This window comes from Babylonia areolata, chromosome 29 (assembly GCF_041734735.1).
Source record: "Babylonia areolata isolate BAREFJ2019XMU chromosome 29, ASM4173473v1, whole genome shotgun sequence".
Classification (NCBI taxonomy): domain Eukaryota; kingdom Metazoa; phylum Mollusca; class Gastropoda; order Neogastropoda; family Buccinidae; genus Babylonia; species Babylonia areolata.
In genome coordinates this window covers 113,060-135,839 of record NC_134904.1, presented here as the reverse complement: position 1 = coordinate 135,839, position 22,780 = coordinate 113,060, and the positions used below count along the sequence as shown (strand labels likewise).

The 22,780-nt window shown below is 40.6% G+C and overlaps 1 protein-coding gene across 1 annotated transcript in view; it reads right to left on the bottom strand.

The window, feature by feature from the left end:
- The window catches only part of LOC143274997 (clustered mitochondria protein homolog), a 76,504-nt gene extending 54,006 nt beyond the window's left edge, over window positions 1-22,498 (bottom strand). Inside the window, exons 1-7 of the mRNA XM_076579044.1 lie at window positions 22,343-22,498; window positions 11,625-11,842; window positions 8,434-8,605; window positions 6,042-6,185; window positions 5,529-5,641; window positions 4,869-4,938; window positions 2,961-3,045 (exon numbers count right to left, since the gene is read on the bottom strand). Coding sequence (XP_076435159.1) covers window positions 2,961-3,045; window positions 4,869-4,938; window positions 5,529-5,641; window positions 6,042-6,185; window positions 8,434-8,605; window positions 11,625-11,842; window positions 22,343-22,445 — 905 coding nt within the window. The 5' untranslated portion in view covers window positions 22,446-22,498. The remainder of the gene's footprint in view (window positions 1-2,960; window positions 3,046-4,868; window positions 4,939-5,528; window positions 5,642-6,041; window positions 6,186-8,433; window positions 8,606-11,624; window positions 11,843-22,342) is intronic.
- Window positions 22,499-22,780: the final 282 nt, after the last annotated feature.

Below are 22,780 nucleotides of genomic sequence, written 5' to 3'. Positions count from 1 at the left end.
AATAAATAGGTAAACCTATACATTTTTGGAAAGTAGAGTGAATGAAGAATCAGATAAAAGTAAGAAAAAGGCTGTACCTTGTAAGTAGTTGGAGATATTCCACAGGATATAAACAACAAATTTTGCAAACTTGTTTTCCAAAAACGTCAACCACAATGTTTATAGGTATTTTCACATCTTTTATAGAGTCAAAATATCAAAATTGGCATTAAACTGTGCAGAAAATGTTCTGGCTGCAGAATCATGAAATGAATATAACTGAAACAATGAAATTATAAGCACTGTATTATTTGTTTGAGACACACCCACCGACGCCACGCACGCGCACATCTACAATACTTTATGCAATCACAGGCAAAAACAGAAATAAATGTTTTCTTTTAGCTCATGTTGCTTTCAAAAGCAGCAAGAATGCTTTAAATCAAAATAATTTCCAGTTTTCTAGCTTGATTTGGTCAAGAAATCACAATAGACCCATGCCTAACCCACTTTACCACCCCTCCCCACCCCCATCACCCACCCCCCAGTTTTTGTGGCTGGAGACACAAAACTGAATGAACAACAAGCAAGCCAGCATGCCCAAGTGTCAAAATAACAAAGCCGTTTTCACCAGAATCCCTGTCAGCAAATGAATCATCACTAGTGACAAGGTCACACATTTCCTGAGCTTTGTCAACTTCAGTGTCACTCATTGTTTACAAAAAATACGAAGATCTGGACTTATAAACTCGGCCAAAGTTTGTGCAAACACAAGCAGGGAGGCAGTAACACCAGAACGAGGCAGTTTTACGAAGGCTGCCGAGCATAGCCGTACGATGTCGGACCTTATGTAAACAGAGCCACGATCGTGGCCCATCGCACTTTACCGGGAAAGCCACGATCGTGGCTCATCGCGCTCTCCGGGTTAATTGCTGGATCCCAGATAGTGTTGTATAATTTGACTGAACCTGATGTGCAGCTTAGGCTATTGGTATTATTGTACTGATTTTCTTTTTACTAATTTTAGTTTGTTAAACATTGGTGTTAATTTAAGAAACAGGATGTTGACTGCACTGTTCAAATTAATCATATGTCTCTTCACATTACACTATTTTCATACTACACATACTCACAAGCATACATGTGCAAATGCAAACTTGCTCTCTCTCTCTCTCACACACACACACCTACTCCACTGACAGGAAAGAAATGGGGAAGGGGATGACTGGAGGGAGGAGGTGGTGGGTTATATCACTGTCAGCAGTCAGGGATTCTAAGCCAGAGCAAGTGGTCAGTGATTTGGCTCAGTGCCAAGTTTGCCACAACCATTGACAACCCCCTCCCCTCTCCTTACCACTGGTGGGAGATACTCAGAGACAAGTGAGGGGAATGATTATACAACTCTCAGCAAATTATTAAAGTGAAGTTTGCAGAGGAGAGAGGGGGAGGTGGGGTGGGGGGGAGCAGGGGGTTAGTATGAATTGGTGTTCTTGTTCTTTTTGGAATGTGAGAGCATAGTATCTGTCTGTATATATTAATATACAGTTTCACAGCTATCAAAGCAGAATGCAACTAGAATATCAGACTTTTGTGTGATGTTGAATGAAATGCTCATTTTATGGAAAAAGAAACCACATTACAATTTTTTTACTCACTTATTTAACACTCACCGAGTCTGTAGCAGACGACGCTAATGCTGTCCCGAGCACTTCCGGTTTTAGACTCAGGTAATATTTTGCTTACTAAAGCAAAAATCAATCAAATATCAGTAATTGGAATTCATGGGCTCCGTTTTAACATGTCCATTTTTCATTCTGTATCAATAGTTTTTGTGTGTTTTACCCAGAAAAAAATAAATCGTGTTCCGATTGAAACACGGTGTCACGTTATGAAAACACTGATGAAATAGATCCAAGCTGCTCAGTTACTGACATCGAAAATCCTGATTCAAAGAATTTCAGCTCAATATTGTGCATGAAAGTGCTAAAGACATTCATTTTCAAAAATAATATAAAACTTACCAATGAAACTTAAGATTTTCTGGAGAAACAATGCCATTTTTGTGTTAGATGAAGTGCTGCTCTCCTGTGTCGAATGTTGATTGGGCCGACGCAACTGACGAAGAGGGGTACCTGCTTTTGAATCGCTTGAGCAAATTGCTCATGGATCAAAAATCTTAGTTTTGGATACCATTGAAATCAGCAGAAAATGCTCTTTACCGCTCATACAGTATCACGTAGGGTCAGATTTCTTTTTCGAACTGCGCGAGGCGTTGAAAGATAGCCGAAAAATTCCCGCAACTTTGCGCTCAGATCTAACTACTCTACTTCGCCCAAGGCTTGGAAAAAAACACACGAAAGTTCTCCTTGAACTTTCGCCTTTCACGGCTCCCAGTTTTTCGAACAGTAACCAATGAATGGAAAACAACGGATGCGATTTTTTCCACTATGTGGTTGAAACTAACTGTGTCGCGCTCAGAAAGACGCTGGCCGCCATTGAACAAGGATCGCTATTTCGTGTTACAGTACACTTCTTTTTCTTCCATCCGCGAACTCATTCACGCATTGCATAAAGCAAACACAATAAAAATTAAAAATATGGATGATAAATAATTACTTAAGTTGGATAGTTTTTCACAAAATGAAATCAAATTTGAGAAAATGCACTTCAAAATTAGTCAATTTTTTAGGCGTTCATAGGTTTCCCAGCATCGGCCATGGGGGCTGTCGCTATCTACTATCTCATTGTTCATTCATCTAAATGGTGGGGAATCAAATGTAATAAAATCCACCAGTAGAAACAATATGTACTGCATTCCCATCAGGCAAAGTAATAAATTCATTGAGACATTCTCTCTCTTTTCTATTTATTTTTTTATTTTTATTTTTTTAAACAAGATCTTAAAAAAGAAAAAGAAAAAAAAAAGCAGCACTCAAAGTGTCTCTGGAACTGCAGTGAAGGTGTAAATGAGAGTGACTGACTGGTTGAGGTAGAATCCCCTGGTGGAGGCTGTGATGTGGTATCTCTTGTCTTCCAGTGTCACCACGTACAGGTACAACAGGTCACCTGTTCATCACAGCACAATAATAATAATAATAATAATAATGGATACTTATATAGCACACTATCCAGAAATCTGCTCTAGGTGCTTTACAAAAACGCTTTGTTAACATAAAACATTACATCTATGTTACAATAACATTCAGCAATACACGTCTCCCTATATGTCTGGCTCAGTTCACTGCAAATCTGGTCTGTTTGTGTCTGATATAGATGAGTACATCCATACTGAAAATCTTGTCTTTGATATAGATGAGTACATCCATACTGAAGATCTGGTCTGTCTGTGTCTGACATGAGTACATCCACACTGCAATTCGGTCTCTTTGTGTCTGATATGGATGAGTACATCTACATGCTTGACCCAGTTCACTGAAGATCTGGTCTGTTTGTGTCTGACATGAGTACATCCACACTGCAACTCTGGTCTCTGTGTCTGATATGGATGAGTACATCTACATGCCTGACTCAGTTCACTGAAGATCTGGTCTGTTTGTGTCTGACATGAGTACATCCACATTGCAACTCCGGTCTCTGTGTCTAATATGGATGAGTATATCTACATGCCTGACCCAGTTCACTTAAGATCTGGTCTCTTTGTGTCTGACATGAGTACATCCACACTGCAATTCGGTCTCTGTGTCTAATATGGATGAGTACACCTACATGCCTGACCCAGTTCACTGAAGATCTGGTCTCCTTGTGTCTGATTAGTGATATGGATGAGTACACTGATATGGTTGACCCAGTTCATTGTAAATCTGGTCCCTTTGTGTCTCATTTTGATGAGTACAGCAATGTGTCTGATCCAGTTCTAAGTCTGGTCAGCTTATCTCCAATAATGATAATAGACAACAACATTATCTCACCCAGTTCAATTCAAATCTGCATCTGTCTAATATGGATAAAAAATATTACCCACGTTTCCCCAGTTAACAACAACTCTGGTTTGTTTGTGTCTACCTAATAGGGATGATGACATCTACTCACGTACCTTACCCATTTCACTTCAAATGTAACTGACAGCCTTTTAGTTTATCATATTGTATTTCTCTCCCCCCCACCCCCACCCCCACAGAATTCTCTGAATGAAAATTCATTAATAATATGCCAGGAATAACCCTTTTGTTGCTGTGGGTTATTTTACATGTCCCAATTGTATCCTGCACATGGGATATTGGTTTATTGACTCCCAAAAGATGAGCATGCAAAAACCACTAAAGGAAAAGTGGAGAAGAGGAAGTAAAAAAACACACAAAACAACAACAACAACAAAAAAAAACACATCTGGTCTGGTCAAATCAAATTATAATGCTTAGAGCCTTGCTGACCACTAAGGCCATCTCAAGGCTATCACCATGTTACAATCTACTTCAAGTTAAGGGTAAAAAAGTACAATAAAAAAATAATCACTGATTCAATCTTTTCACTCAAAAACTTTAAAAATCTTCCAGAGTTAAAACATTCATATATCTGATTAAAAAAATTGACTTCTTTCAAGAAGTCCACCAGCGCCCAAGGAAGGAAATCATGGAACAAAGTTGCCAGATAATCTGCTGTGTAATGTCTGTGTTTAATATCATGCAGATCCTAGTAGTCAATGAGCACGTTTCACAGTGATAGACTCGTCACAGGGAATACATCGAGGGGCCTCCTCCCCTTTTAACAAGTAAGAATGAGTAAGAAGTGTGCTCTGTGTGTAATCAGCACAAAACAGACTCTTCCTTGCGGTTCTTCACAACCGATGGGAGGATCTTGTCTAGGGTGCAGGACTGGGAGTCGGTCAGTGCTGCAGCGACAGTGGGAAGGACCAAAACAGCAGAACTCACCATGCATTCTTCTGTTGCCAGGTGGGGGGTTCCATCCACTGTAGGTCAGCACCTTCAGACACTGGGGGCCCTGAAAACATATCATACACCTTAAGTTTCCCAGCACACAAACACGTACACACACACACACAGAAACATTTTCCTATCGCTAAAAGAGAAACTGTTGACACCCTTGAGGATTCAAAAGGCTAAACAAAATCAACTGATCATCATCCAGAACTACACTTAAGTTTTGAACTATCACACCCCTGTGACTGATAAACATGGAAAGAGTTATTTCTCTTCCATGTTTAATTCAAAGTTTGTATCGACAAAGTATTTCCTGAGAATGTGAAGCTGGTAAAATTTACAATAGACACAAACTTACACTGACACACCCAAAAAACAACAACATGTGCATGCTTTAAGAATGGATACTGTGTATGCCTGTGTGTGTGTGTGCACGCTCGCACGTATGTGTTTGTGTGTATGTGCACATGTATATATGCATGTATGTACATGTATATGTGCTTATGTGCATCAGTTTATGTACAAGCATGTCTGAGTCTATATGTGACTGGGATGATGGTATGTGTATTTATGTATGTATATGACAAATTCATGTATGTAGATGATAGTCACCACACCAATAGCGACACCATATCATCAACCTGTGCCCACCTTGCTGTCCTTGACCCCGGGGTGAAGGGGCAACAGAGGTCGGTCCTTGGAGCCAGGCATGATGTAGTCAGGGGGAGTGCAATCTATAGCTTCCGGCTTCCCTCGCTTCTTCTCTGTCAAGCAGGGAATGAACAATGTCAGGTTTTTAGTTACCTTTTTTTTTATTTTTTTTTTAAATATCTCATGACTCTGTGTCTGTGTGTGTGTGTGTGTGTGTGTGTGTGAGAGAGAGAGAGAGAGTGCATATGTGTGTGCATATGTGTGCATATTTATGTGTGTCTGTGTGTTTATCTGTGTGTCTCTGTATGTCTGAGTGTGTCCAACTTCAACAAACTTGTGAATACTGACATAAGTAGGCATACACAGGTATATATATATATATACACACACACACATACACAAAAACATAAATAACGCACACACACACACATTGGCCATAAACACACACACACTTCATCCAACACCCCCCCCCACACACACTGATGACAGCAGAACAGCCAGTGCCCAACATACCCAGGATGTCCCCAGCAGTGACCTGGTTGAGGAAGGAGAGGGAGGCACAGTCTACTCCATTGTAGGCATCAGCACTGTCCACAGACTTTAGCAGGTCACGCACGTGACGCACGTGGATGCGGGCCTCCCGCACTGTGTAGGGCTCTGTTCACACATGGCATTACATCATGGGGCTGCACTGTCATCAACAACAGGTTACACATACTGAACACATGTCAACACACACACAGGCACTGTGTGGGGCCCTGTCTACACACTGCATTATGTCATGTGACCAAATGTCATCAACTATGTCTACACACACTGAACACAATACACACAGGCACTGTGTAGGGCCCTGTCCACACATGGCATTACGTCATGGGACTGAACTGTCATAAACTATAGGCACACACACTGAACGCATGTTAACACACACAGATACTATGCTGGCTCTGTCCACGCATGGCATTATGTCATGTGACTAATTGTCATCAACTAAAGGTACACATACTTAACACATGTTAACACACACAGGCACACATGCTGTGAAGGGCTCTGAACACACATGACATTTTGTCAAGAGAGATTTACTGTCATCAACTATTGGTGCACAAACAGACAGATGCAAGTAAACACACATTCATACACACAAACACATGCACAACTGTAAACACACACTACGACTCCACACACACACATCCTTGTACAATCACAATACACACACACACACACACACCACTATCACCACCAATACACACAAAGCACTCTCGCTCTTCCACATGTCATATGTGATTCATAAATACTACAGCAGGAGTTTTCAAACCATGTTTAAGCTTTATCATTGATCAACAGATCTATGCTCACAGTTTTTAGGCTCTAATTCTTCTTTAAAAAAAAAAGAGAAAAAAAAAAGAGAGAGAAAAAAAAAAAAAAAAAAAAAAAAAAAGAGAAAAAGAAGGGAGTGGGTACATAGGGAGCTGCTCTAACACCATTATTGTCTCCCTTCCCTTCCCACCCCTTGACATTCAGACTGTTGAAGGGTGCATGTTGAAAGGTCATTTGTCTTCCTTTACATAGCATTTAGTGTTTGAAAGCTCTAATATTTCTGCCTCAAAAAAGAAGAAAAATCTCTAAGTTCAAGCCTACCAAACATACATACAAATGTGTAAATTGACCTTCCTTTCTCTCTCACAAACACACCCATCCACCCATAAACACACACACAGAGTAAAAAATGGTGATCTAAAACCACTTGAAACAGACATAAAAACAGTGACCTAAAACTACTTTAAGCCAACCCAAAACACTTAAACAACCTCACATGAATCGTATGAATATTATACACCCCAAGTTCATCAAGTGGGACTCCGGGTAGTTCTAAAAATGTCTTGAACAAACACATGATGACTGAAAAATCCTGTATGGGAAGTTTAGCCCAACACTAAGATCATAATCATGTTATGAAGGAGAATTGGACCAGAAATGTTAGCAACTCTGTGTTGAAGGTGTGACTGCCCTTGACTGTGAGTAACGATGCAGATTTGATCAGTATGTAAAGCTTCAGAGTGACATCAGGAGGCAGTCTGGGACACCATAACTATGCAGGGTTCCCAAATATGTGACCAAATAAATTTAAATGATTTTTTTCCAGACCAGACTGAAAAATTTCCAAACCAAACACAAACTAAATCAAAATTTCGTCTGATAAAAGAGATCGGCTGATATCCCAGTATCTATCGTGTTCAATGTTCACCACTTTTTCTTTTTCCAACTTTTCTTTTTTATTTCATTTATTTATTTATTTTAATGTAATAAGCTCTTTGCTAACTAATCCTGCCTTTTTTCATGGCCAAAGGCTTTGTTCAAAATTCCATGGCTTTTCCAGAGCTTAAAGGGAAAAACATTTTTTCCAAGACTTCTTCAACCCTGCAAACAGTTCCCTCATTTTCCCCAAGACTTTCATGACTGAATGCAAGTGCCAATTATGGTTAAAGGGTCCCTGGGACTCTGAAGATTTGTAACTGATTACAAGCCATCTGACCCTACCATCCACAACAGTGAGTTCAGACCCTTCCTTCAGCCCCTCTACTTTTGTATGTGTGTAGCAATGCAGATTTAATTAGGATGTGTGCAGAATTACATTGACACACTGTGAAGGTAGACTTGAACCCCTTAGAATGGTGGTGGAAGTGTCCCTGGGACCTCCATGGTTGTCAACAAGTCAAAAAACCTGTGACTCTACCTTCCACAACCCTGAAACCAGACCCCTCTTTCAGCCCCTAGATCAGAACATACAGCACCACAGCAACCCTCTAAAGGTAGACTGGAACCCCCTGAGACAGATGGTAAAAAAGGTCCCTGGGACCCCCCACAATTGTTAGCATGTCAGAATCCTTCTCCGAGACCCTACCTTCCACGACCCTGATGATGGACCCTTCCTTGAGCCCCTCAATGGCCTTCAACTCAGAGAAGTTGTCAAGAGTAACACTATCCAGCTGCAGGGAGAAACAGGTGCGGTGACAGCAGTCCTCTCGGTCCATCAGCAACTGGTGGATCTCCTGAACCAGCTCCAGGGAACTCACCTGCTCAACACAAACACACATAGAAATGACTTTTAAAAAAACAACAACATTATGCCCACATAATAATAATACATCATTAGATGTCATGGCCTAATCAGTCACTGTAACTTCTGATCCAATTCCAAGTATTCACCAGTGATCAGGGTTCGACCCTGTTTAATGGTGTTGTATATATCCTTGGGAAAGGTGCTTTACTATCATTTCCACCACTACCACAAGGTTCTGAAAGGATTCCTATCTTTGGTTGGGGAAGGTTATAATGGTGGAAGGAGAGAATTGGGTCCTACCTTCCATGCCCTAAAAGAATGGGTAAGAATTTACTGCCCCGATGGTCATAAAAGGCTATGGGACCTTAAAAGTAACAATAACACATTAACACTGCACTTTCAAGCCTCTAAATGCACTTTAGTCAGTAAGACACAAAGCACACAAGTACACATATACACACGCACAAGTGACAAACATGCATGCACACACATACATGTGTACACATGCATGCATGCATGCACACATTCATATACAAAAACACACACAAACACTGAAACAGGCATGGAAGAAATACATGACTATGTGGATCCACAAAATACATCTATATGGCATGGAGTGCCTAAATTGTGATGGTAATGTAGAGAGTTCTTGAAAAGCAATGTCTTTAAACTTCCTTTAAAGGATATGAGAGGGCGATTACAATGGATTCATAAAGGCAATGAATTCCACATTTGTATGGTCAAGGAAGTAACACTTAAAGCTATCCCACCATAAAAAAGAAGATGTGTGTCAGCAAGTATGCATCTGTACATATGTGTGCGTTGTGGTTAGTGTCTGACTGATGTACTGTAATGCACTTTGAGTAGTCTGAAAGCGTTTTTGTACATTTAAAACTACATATATTGCCATTTTTTAAGACAATCATTAGCACTACAAAAGAATCAGAAAAATCAGCAGCAATTTCATGAATAAACTTCAAACAACAACAAATTGTTTAACACAACGAAACCCCAAGTCACCCGGTACATTCCGATTGCTTCATGACCAAACACCGAGAAAGGGCATTGCCCTCATAAACAATTCACACACACACACATTTTGAATGTGAGGCTTTAAACTAGTCTTTCAAACCCAGCTTTCTGGAACGATCGGTACAAGAAATATGTTACTGATGATTTACAGTTACTGGAATTTGTGGAAAAAAATAGTTTGCTTCACTCTATTCTGAAATTTTCTTTTTCTAACTTTGCAACGTATATCAAGTTCTTATTCCTCTATATGTTTTTTGGTGAAAAACAACAACACTAACTTGACTAAGTAAACACACACACACACACACTCACATACTCACACAGAGTTCTAAATGTGGTTAACGCTTGAATTAGTTTTCTCAATTTCTTTGACCTGACTGCCAGTCCAGAGATACTTGATACTTACCCCCTATCAGGTTCAGCAAAGGGCTAAAAGTAGAAAAAATTGTTCTTTTTTTCTTTCTTTTTTTTCCCTTTGAAACTAGAGTTTACCAGATTCTGTGTGACAACAGCTAAACCACTTCATGTGGTTGACAAAAGAAAGAGTGAGACAGAAACAGAGACATACAAACACAGAGAAACTGAGAGAGAGAGAGGAGAGAGAGAGAGAGAGAGAGAGAGAGAGAGAAAGAGAGAGAGAGAGAGAGAGACAGACAGACAGACAGACAGACAGAGAGAGCTGTTTGCTGTATTGTTTTCTTACAAAAAAACAACAACAACAAACACAACACACACACAGAGAAAAAAATCTCTTCACTACACATTACAATACAAAGCAATATCAAACAAAACCTGATACTGTACTGTAAGTACAACACAACACAAGCACACCACTCACTAGCAGTTCAAATGGTTCCAATGCAACACATCACAAAACAATACAACGTAAGGCAAGAAAGCACACACCACTCACACTGTCACAGGCAGTTCATAGGGCTCCATCCCTGAGGGAGCGATCTCTACAGTGAATCTGGTGTCCGGTACAATACAAGTTGTTTTTTTTACAACACAACACACCACACCACAACACAGTACAGCACAACACAACAACACAAACTACACACCACAAAAGAACACACTACAATACATCACACCACATTACACTCAAAGGCAATTCAAAGGGCTCCAACCCTGGGGGGAGCAACCTCTATGGTGAAGCTGGTGTCCAGTGCAATACAACATATCACACCACAACACAACACACCACACCACATCACAGTACAACATAAAACAACACAGCACACCACAACACTCAAAGGTTCAAAGAGCTCCATCCCCAGTGGATCAACCTCTATGGTGAAGCTGGTGTCCAGTGCAATACAACATATCACACCACAACACAACACACCACACCACATCACAGTACAACATAAAACAACACAGCACACCACAACACTCAAAGGCAGTTCAAAGAGCTCCATCCCCAGTGGATCAACCTCTATGGTGAAGCTGGTGTCCAGTATAATACAAGTTTTACAACATAACACACCACACCACACCACACCACACCATACCCACAGGCAGTTCAAAGATCTCCATCCCCGGCGGAGCAACCTCTACGGTGAAGCTGATGTCCAGTACAATACAACACACAATACAACACACCAAACTACAACACACCACACCACAACACAACACACTTACAGGCAGTTCAAAGATCTCCATCCCAAGTGGAAAAACCTCCACAGTGAAGCTGGTGTGCAGTACAACACACCACAATACAACACACCAAACCACAACACACCACACAACAACACAACACACTCACAGGCAGTTCAAAGGGTTCCATCCCCGGGGGAGTGATCTCAATGGTGAAACTGGTGTCCAGTACAATACAACACACCACAACAAAGCACAGTGCAGCACAACACAAAACAGCACACCACACTCAAAGGCAGTTCAAAGGGCTCCATCCCTGGCAGAGCTATCTTTATGGGAAGCTGGTGTTCAGTACAATACAACACAGCACAGCACACCACAGAACAGCACACCACACTCACAGGCAGTTCAAAGGGCTCCATCCCTGGTGGAGCGATCTCTATGGTGAAGCTGGTGTCCTGAATCAGGAACACCTCCTGCTCCTTCTTCTTCAGCTCCCCCTCCTCCTTCTCTGTCGTCTTGCTCTCCTCCTCACTGTTGTGCTCTTTTTCCCCGTTCATCTTCCTGTCTTTCTCGCCTGAACTGTCCATACTGCTGTTGCCATTCACCAAAGATTCATCTGTAAAGCAGAAAGCGGAATAGGTTTTAGGGTTGGTGTGTTCTTCTGTTCAACGTCTCATCTGTAATCATCAGGAGATCAATGTAAAAAAAAAAAAAAAGCTGTGCAAGATACATTTCATGTCTCAGTCATCAGATGACCAATATTAAAATATAAAGTACAAAATACCTTGTCGTCTCAGTCATCATACAAACAACGGAAAAAAAAAAAAAAAAAAAAAAGCAATACAAACACAAGATTTGTATTTGTATTTCTTTTTATCACAACAGATTTCTCTGTGTGAAATTCGGGCTGCTCTCCCCAGGGAGAGCGCGTCGCTATACTACAGCACCACCCATTTTTGACTCACTTGTGTAAACAAAGTGAGTCTATGTTTTAACCCGGTGTTCGGTTGTCTGTGTGTGTGTGTGTGTGTGTGTGTGTCCGTGGTAAACTTTAACACTGACATTTTCTCTGCAAATACTTTGTTAGTTGACACCACATTTGGCATAAAAATAGGAAAAATTCAGTTCTTTCCAGTCATCTTGTTTAAAACAACATTGCACCTCTGGGATGGGCACAAAAAAATAAAAAAAGAAGCCTAATTACATGCAAACTGCATTTACTGTTATATTTATATTTTTTGTATTCTCTAAACTTGGCACTTTGACCTCTTATTCTGACACAACAACAAGAGGAGTCATTATTATCATTTTTTGTTCAAACAGGAACTTCTTTTGCTAAGCATGGAATTTTTATTTATTTTGCAAACGTTTTGGTGCAGATAGTAAAAAAGGGAAATTACTCTGTAATTAATGCTAGGGGACTTAATTTATCACAAGTGGGTCTTGAAGGCCTTGCCTCTCTTGTTTTGTATTATTTCCTGCGTGCATTTTTAACATACCTTTCAACTTTCTTCTGCCACTGCGACAAAGCAACATGTATTCAGAAACAGATGAACAGAGTGAGTGTTCACACAATTATGTATCATTGTGTATGAGTGTGTGTGTGTGTGTGTGTGTGTGTGTGTGTGTGTGTGTGTGTGTGTGTGTGTGTGTGTAGTGAGAGAGAGAGAGAGAGAGAGAGAGAGAGAGAGAGAGAGAGAGAGAGAGAATGTGTGTGTAGGCATATTTGAACTCTGTGTGTGCACATGGGTTACTTCATAGATGAGATAGCATTACTTCATTTTTATATCAGTTTTTATCCACATTCCTTCTGATCTTCTTTGTGTCATCATATAGCATATATTGCTCTGCTGTTACATGCTATAGAAATATCCTTTAACAACAAGAGTACTACAGCCATGTGGGGCATTCTGGCACCCTTCCTATCACCTCCCCCATCTTCTTTGTTCTCCAACCCAACACACTGAAGACACTAACTCCTACAGCCACCCACATGTAGCAGTCTGTCACTGCTGTCACACAAACACTCTGACTGTTGTGTGGTGTGGTGTTGTGTGTTGTAGTGTTGTGGTGTGGTGTAGTGTGGCGTGGTGTTGTGGTGTGTTCTGTTATGTTATGTTGGTGTGGTGTTGTGGTGTGTTCTGTTATGTTGGTGTGGAGTGGTGTTGTGTTATGTTGGTGTAGTATTGTGTTGTGGTGTGTTGTATTGCACTGCGTTGTGCGGTCTTTGCCACTGTATTGTATTAGATTATACTATATTTATAGGGTACATCAGTTCAGGCACAGCAACAACATCTCTGGGACTTGAACCCATGGACACTTCCTACTTGATGCATAACCAAACCACAAGGGCACATGTATCTCTTCAGGCACAGTAACAAGATGTTTCAGTTCCACATCAGTTCAGTCATAGATGACTCTCAAGGGACAGTGAAACTGAAAGTCACATTTTAGTCACTGTGTCCAGCACACAGAATACAGACAGTGACCTATGGAAAGGAGTTTCATTTTGTCAGCAGTATTATGCATGGACTTTCTCTTATATGCATTACACATCATACACACACATGCTCAGACACACAAGCACACACACACACATCTGCATTCACTCACTCTCTTCCTTTTGTGATGACAAAGAACAATGACTGTTTTGTCAATGGCCTCAAATGGATACTCTCTCTGATGCAAATACAAACCTACATGTTGATATTCGCACAAACACTGGGTCTATACAGACAGACAAACATACACACTTTTCTTCACTGTTGTGACAAGAAATGAAACGATTATGTTACTGGTGTTACACATGGGCTTTGTATAGCTCTCTTTTTCTCTTTCCCCCTGACACATGCACACATATTCTTTTATCTTCTTCCTTTCTTGCTTTGTTTTTTTTATCACAAGAAATAATTATGTGGCATTACACACTCACCTATAGCTCATGTAAATGCATGTTTACACACACAGTCACACACACGCAAACATATGCATACACACACTCACTACAGCAAAATACAAGCAATACATACTGCTCATTACTGAATATGAGCAATTCCAAGTTCCAGAAAGAAAAGTTCCCTGTGACAATGGCATACGGCATTGTAATTTATATACACCACCACTCCTAGACAATATAAAATTTGTAATCAATATGAAAATCAGCCTGATAAAAGATATCACATGCACACATGGCAACAAATACATGCACTGACACAGGTCTTCATGCGAGTGCACACACACACACACACACATGTACACAAACACATACTCACTCACAGAGACAGATAGAATCAGTTGATTCTTGCACACACCTAGACTACATCATGATGATTCCACACAACACCAGCATGTCCACAATGACTGATTCTTCCCATGCTCAAGACACACAAATGACACACCACCAGGTGGCATCATCACAGCTGTTCCAACACCATCACTTCTATTCACTTAACGCTTCTCACTCCATTCACTAACAAAGTACACAGGAATATATACATACTATATAATCAGCTAGTCACCCAGCGGAATTGATTCCATTATAACACTTAACACTTGCTTAGTGCAAGCAGTGGCACAGCTTGCTATCACAGGCTGCACTGTGTTCACAAGCCTTTGTTTTCCATAAATTCCTTTATTTTCTGTGATGCCAACGTTTCAAACTGTTCACTGGCTGTGTATGATTAAGCAAGGTGCAAACATTCAAGCTGTTGCACACTTCAATTCAGTTTCAGTAGCTCAAGGAGGCGTCACTGCGTTCGGACAAATCCATATACGCTACACCACATCTGCCAAGCAGATGCCTGACCAGCAGCGTAACCCAACGCGCTTAGTCAGGCCTTGAGGAAAAAAAAAAAGGTGAATAAATAACAGATAAGCTTACACAAATAAATAAATAAATAATAACTATAATGTTAAAAAAAAAAGGTATTAATAATAATAATAATAACTTCAAAACATGCACAAGTATAACAGGTTGCTCACATTCACAATATAAAAACATAATATGCAGAACTACAATGTGAACACACAATCAGAATGGCCTTGGTTGTTCCAAATCAGCATTCCTGATAATGTGACTTGTGAGGGTTTATGTGAAGCTCAAATTTCCAAACCAATAATACAACTACAAGTGTATCACTCAGGCCCTGTTGATGTCAGGATACAATAATGAAAGGAGGCGTTGAGCTCATACCCTTGTCACATAGTCCACTCCCAAAAATTAAAATGGAGTCAATGGCAGTAATGTCATCATCCCCAACATAAGTTATCATTAAATGAAGAAAACAAACTGTCCCAAATTCTGAGAGCTTTCATGCTCTCCTCTCATGGTCAGAAAGTGTAATCTCAGTTTCCATTTCCCCACCACCCACACCTTTGCCTCTGACTCCAGGTCAGGCCCGTCTTCTTGGTGTCTGCCTGGAGGTCTCTTTACCACATGTTTCTCTGTCAGCCTCTCTTTGTCTCCCATTGGGGGTTAAAGAAATGATGCTGAACAACCATTTCACGAAGACATATTACCCCTTCACTAAACAAACAGGGGTAAGAAAGGGCAGAAGCTAAGACAAAGCAGTGGAAACACCACAACACTCCCCTGAGGCAATGGAACAACAGAGCACCCCTCACTGCTGACTTCTGTTTACCTTCACCAACACCATACTGCCATTACAGAATTCCCAAACACACCGTGCATCCTGACAAACACTCAGAACTAAGGCACAGCAAGCGATGGCATCATCCAGTTTTTTGAAAGTCACCTTCATGGTTTACTATGTGCTGGTGGACTGCAAATCCACTTCATGTCTATCAACAGTCTTCCTCACACTTTTCTCTGTGAGTGATGTGTGTTTCTTTGGGGCTTTTTTTTTCTTCTATTTCTTTTCCAATTATTCCATCATTCAGACATTCAGACAGCCTTTCTCAATTATCAGGTACACTGCATGCTGTGTATTATTTCCAAGTGTCCATACCTTCCACTAAACACTGAAGCAACCAACAGACCGAGAATCTGTAATAATGCATGCATATTACAACAGCATTTAATTCTGCTTCTACATGCCACGTGCATGCCACACACAAAAAGGGGGCAAGCAACACAGTGTAAATGTTGAGCCAGGAAGCTGAAAAGCTCTCCCTACTTCATCCACCCCCACCTATGTTCCCAAAACACTGCCCCAGGTGGAGGTATGTGGGTGGGGGTGCGGGGTGGGTGGGGAACCCAGGACATTGTGCAAGGAATTTAACATGTATGCCACCCCCCACCCCCTCCTCCTCCCCACAGAGCAAAAGACAGGGACGCAGGTGCTTGGCTGGAGTCACCAGCAGAGTGCTGTGGTGGTGCCAGGGGACAATCCCTGGGTGGCCTGCTGAGGCTGGACCACAATCCTCACTTCATCCTTACAGCTCTCACCAAACACACACACACACACATACGCACACACACACACACATTACCTCCCTCCAACAACTCTCCAATTCTCAACAGGTCATTCACACTATCATCAGTCTTGAATTCTATTCTTAGGGGAACAATGTACTTTTTATTTTAATATAAAAATCTTAATTGTGATCCTGTGTGTTAGTGTTAGTGTATGTTAGTGTTTGTGTATATATGATGGGAAAGGGACAATCTATGAAATGCACAACTGGACAAGACAGTGAAATTGTGTGTGTGTGTGTGTGTGTGTGTGTGTGTGTGTGTGTGTGTGTGTGTGTGTGTGTGTGTGTGTAGTTGAGTACGTGTGTGTGTTAGTGTTAGTGTGTGTATGTGTGATGGGAAAGGGACAATCTGTGTGTGTGTTTGTGTAGTTGAGTATGTGCGTGTGTATGTGTGTGTGTGTGTGTGTGCGTATGTGTGTGTGTGTGTGTGTGTGTGTGTGTGTGTGTGTGTGTGTGTGTGTGTGTGTGTATGTGTGTGTGTGTGTGTATGTGTGTGTGTGTGTGTGTCTGCCTGCGTGCGTGTGTGTAGTTGAGTATGTGTGCATGCGTGCATTTGTGTGTGTGTGTGTGTGTGTGTGTGTGTGTGTGTGTGTGTGTGTGTGTGTGTGTGTGTGTGTGTGTGTGTGTGTGTGTGTGTGTGTGTGTGTGCACATGACAGTAAGGGACAATCTACAAAATGCACACCTGTACAATACAGTGAAATATTGTAAACTGAACCCAAGAACACATAGACTGATAGAGCATGCATACCCCTGAAAATGGAACCCACCTGTCTACATGATGGGGAAAAATGTCATTCATGTAAAAGCACATTTATACATCAGTGAATGTGAAAGAACACTGAAGAAGCAGAAGCAACTAAAAATTCACACACAGAGAAACGCACGAGTGCACACACGCATCCTCCCCCCCCCCCCCCCCGCCCCCCCACAGCCCATGTGTGCGACTTGTGATCACTTTATGTGGGATTTACTTTAAGTTGACATTCAGATTTTATGTCTTCTATATAATACATTGAATGACTGGGAATTTGTTATATTGTTTATGTGTTTTACACCAGAAATTAATCTCTCTTTAGAGATAATAAAGTAATCTGTATTCTGTATCCCAGAAATCACCATGACAGCCTCATTTTCTATACACAATCCAACCACTAAGGAATTCCCCAGCCAGATGCAGAGAGACAGAGACAGATACTAGCTAGACAGAGAGACAGATAAAAGATATGTATATATATATATATATATATATATATGTGTGTGAGAGAGAGAGAGAGAGAGAGAGAGAGAGAGAGAGAGAGAGAGAGAGAGAGAGAGAGAGATCCAAACAGAATAGACATCACCCAGAAATTCCAGGCTGAACATCTAGAGAGAGAGAGAGCGAAAGCAAGAGAGAGCATTCCACACACACAGAGAACTGGGACAAATCCACAGAGAACAGACACTTTCCACCATCCAAAGCATGCAATATGTCCCACTGTATTTAGCACCCAACACAACACCACAGCAGGTGTAAGAGCAGAAGCAGAGAGGAATGAGGGTGTGACCTCGTAGTTAGTTCATCATAGTCATACCCTCCAAAAGGCACGTCACCCCTACACCTGACCTTTCAGTTGGGAAAAGAGAACTAAAATTCAAAACAAAAAACACCTGACAAAAAACAACTAAAGACTGACAGTAAAGGTCTTTGACCTTTTCTCTTTCAGAGCTGAGGACATTACACACTGCTGTCTGACCTAGCCAGCTACTGAGATAGCAACAACTACAGCTGAGACATGGACACACAAACACAAACTGTGTGTCTGAATAAAAGAATGACATCATTAATATTCATAATAATTCTGTTTGGAAAATAAAGGAAATAAGTTGAATCCTGATAATCAGAAAAGTTACAATTCATAAATTGCAAAGAATTACTGAAAATGAAATGTTTTAAATAGTATTACTATTAGTAATCAGCCAGCTCACAGGTAAAGGAATGACATCTTTTATAATTATAATGATTCTGTTTGGGAAATAAACTAAAGGAAATAAATTGAATCCCGATAATCAGAAAAGTTACAATACATAAACTGCAAAGAAGAACTGAAAATGAAATATTTGAAATAGCAGTCAGTCAGCGCAGGGGTTAAGGTAGGGATACTATGCAAATCCTGAAAATGGGAGTGAAAGCATGCCTTTTGGCACACACATACTTTGGACCCTCTAATACAATGTTAGCATGGGAACCACAATACTGGCCATCTTTAACAAAGTGATTGTTGATGGCCACTTTGCAGTCTGTGTCCCAGAATGGGGAATGGGTATCAAAAGCAATGTCTATTAACCATCTTATTTTTCAGTCTGTTCCTGTAGGATATATAACCATTTTCTGATTTTGTGTTTTTGTTTTAATTGTGTGTATATTGATTTTAATTCAAGAAAGATAATTTCAGATCATAAATATGAGAAAAAAAAATCTAATTTGCATACCCCCAGGATAGCTTTTAGTTTTAATCAGATAATGCAATACCTTTTAATGATGTACAAAACACACGATGTTGTACATGCAATAAAACTGTGCTGTGTTGTTAACACTAAACATGGTCACAGCTGGAGGATCCACTCATACAGCCAAATGAAAGCTGACTGGTTCATTTTAAATTAATCAGAAACCAAATCAAGCAAAGGATTGTCAACAAAACTGACAAAGTATTTTACTTTTTTTTTTGGTGTAACAACTAAAGTGAAAATGAAAAAGAACATTTTCACTACACAAAAATGTGTCTTAAAAATGCCTAAAACCACTTAAAAAACAAACAAACTTAGAAACTGAGCTTTCAGATGATGTATTCCTTCAAACCATGGTTCACATTCTTTGTATAGGCTTGGAAGACAACTATCAGGCAATAATGAAACTCCCGGCACCAAAACTTACAACACTTCCACAGACGTAACATGGTACCCATTACAGAAATCCATATCTACATGTCACACTGTGGCACTGTATAGCTGCCACTGTGGTCTGTGGTCTGATTAACAGTTCACCTCACAAACATGTTTGCTGCTCTCTGTACATAACCCCTTCCAGTCAGCCAGCTTTGTTCTCCAAAATGCAAGCTGTGAGATTATACAGCACCCTAATCTGCCCACCTCCCCCCTCTTCCACACACCTGTATGTATATGTACCACTGTCAGCTTCAACATGTAGTGGCTGTACAGCTGCAGACAAATCAGCACAGACTAATCAGACTCTAAAACATTTCTGACCCTGTATAGCTCAACGGCTCAAGGCGGTGGCTACTGACTGATCCAAGTCTTTCATGTTTTTCATTTTATGGAGGTAGTGTGCATGTGTTCACGCGTGTTTCTGCTTTTATTCCTACTTGATCTCAGTAGTTCACTTTCTTTCCATCATTTCAGTGAGGGAGAATATATAGATCAAGCATTTTGTAGTATGAATAATGAGAAACAAACTGTGGATTTTGAAAGAGATGAATCTAATATACCTTTTCATTCTTTTCTCTGACCAACCAAAAACCAACTTCCTAGTGCTTGGAACACCAAAGTTTATCAGTCAAGATGAGATCAGACCAAAGACAGGTCAGCATAATGCCAACAATGGACTTTTTCTCTGTATTGTAAATCAGTGAAAGAGGGGAACAATTTCCAATCTTTAAGAAACACCCTAGACCACAGAACTTTCATAATAAAGATCTGCCTAACCAGAGAACTTTTAGTTTTATTGGCAGTGGGTAAAGACACAGGGCCTGATCAAAAGCAGCTGATGTAGTTTTGATTCCTCCAAGCCTGCTTAATAACAATATGAATACATTTCCGTAAACACTTCACATACGATCTTTAATTTTGTTCTAAATAAAAACCTGTCTATTCACTTGAAAACAAGACAGCAGTCATGCACCTAATAATAATATTAATAATGGCATTTATATAGCGCTGAATCTTGTGCAGAGACAAATCAAAGCGCTTTCGCACCAATCATTCACACGCATGCATAACTCTAAAACTGGAGAAACTGAAGACAAGGAAGAGGCAGGGAAAGGAGGCTATTTTGGGAAGAGGTGGGTCTTAAGGCCAGACTTGAAAGAGCTCAATGTGGAGACTTGACGAAGCGAAAGAGGAAGTTCATTCCAGTTGCAAGGTCCAGAGACAGAGAACCAACGGCGGCCAACAATCGAGAGCTTGAATCTGGGTATGTGTAAACAGAGTGGATCCGAAGCTGATCGTAGTGAGCGAGATGGAGTGTAGAGGTGAAGGCAGCCACAGAGATAGGAAGGGACTGATTTGTGAATACATTTATAACACAGAGTGCTGATCTTGTACTTTATTCTGTGTGACTGTGAGACATGGAGCCAGTTGAGATGTTGCAAAAGAGGAGTGACGTGTGATTCCCTCGCATCTTTTAAATCTCGTCTCAAAACTCACCTTTTCCCTCAGCAATAAGTTCAATTGTGGCAGGTCCACTTCCTGTGCATTAGCTGTGCTTGACTATGTGTGTATACACATGTATGTGTACATAACTACATGCATGTATATGAATGTGTATTGTGTGTGCGTGTGTTTATGTAAGTTTGTGCCTGCCTATGTGTGTGTATGTGTTAGGGTAGCTGTTAGATACACATGTATGTTAAAATGTATGTATGCAGTGCGCGCGCGTGCGTGCGCATGTGTGTGTAGTCACATTTTGGTGTGTGTATGTAACATAGATGTAATGTTTTATGTTAACAAAAGTGTTTTTGTAAAGCACCTACAGCAGATTTCTGGATAGTGTGCTATATAAGTATCCATTATTATCATTATAAAAAAACAAGTGTCTGATTCATGAATAAGTTCAGATATTTGCAGCCACGCTTTGACGAAGATCACAAAACAAAAATGTGATGCTTTCTGCTGTATAATAGATCACCTGAAGATGTTTGGATATATTTTTACCAGCACTGGCCAAAGGATCTTAAGCACAGAAACAATGAAATGAGACTGACATGCTAAGCATGATCATCATCTCAACAAAGGTCTGTAACTCTCTACGGCAGGAAAAAATTGGGAGAGACAAGAAAAGACAGATACAAAGTCTCGGTCACTAACCCATTATTCAACGTCTGCCTTTGTGTGGAACAAACTTGAGCTCCGAGACAAAATTTCAATTCACAAGTCTCACGAACCTGCGAACTGAAGCAGACGACGCCTGCGCCGTCAGTCGGGTCACAAGTCGACCCTTCGACCTTGACGATTCGCACATGGCTTTTCTGACGAAACTTTCTTATGACATGTCATGTGTTCGGGTTTTGCTGCTACTGAAATAGCAGCGAGGAAGATTGTCGTTTTGTAAATGTATTGCATGTGATGAAATAGATTACTCTTCTCTGATACTGTCGAGTAATGCACGCACACCCGTTTCGCAACGCTGCAATTCACTGTCTCCACAGCAGATGAAAACCACAAGAGCAGACATTCTCTCGTCCATATATCATTGCATGTAATGGGCGCTTCTTCTCCAGGTTAGCTTTCAATAAAAAATCCAATGAAACCTTAAGCCAGTGAAATGATTATTTCGGATGGACAATGTCAAAACTTTACCAGAGTTACCTGCACTCAGTAGTGAAGTTACTCCATTTGGCGGCCTTACCGAGAACACGATTGCACTTTGCCCCTGAACATTCATTAAAACTGAATCAACTTACCATGTCCGTTCTGTGCAGGCGCGAGACCATTCTGGTTGCATTGTTCTGGTGGTGGTCTTGCCTGAGGTTCTTGGTTTTCTCCGGCGTCCGTTATCCCTGCCATTCTCTAACGAACAAGGTTGGGTAACAACACGTGTGAGTGTGCTGAAGGTCAACTTTCCAACTCGGCAGCAGTTAATCTCAACAAAAACAAACCGATTCTTTTTTTCAATGTTGCTTCGTATATGTACTCCATAGCAATTCATTATGTTAATCACTTCATTTAAAGTTAGAATGTGTGTAAACTAGTGTATTCCTAATTGAAACCTTGACAAGTATTCCTTAATGTTTTACTAGAGATTATTTGAAGGTCATTTCCTCATGTCACGTGTGTTTCGGGGCTGACCCACAGCTGCTGGAACAAACCTGCATTCGATATGTCCTCAATAAAACCCACGG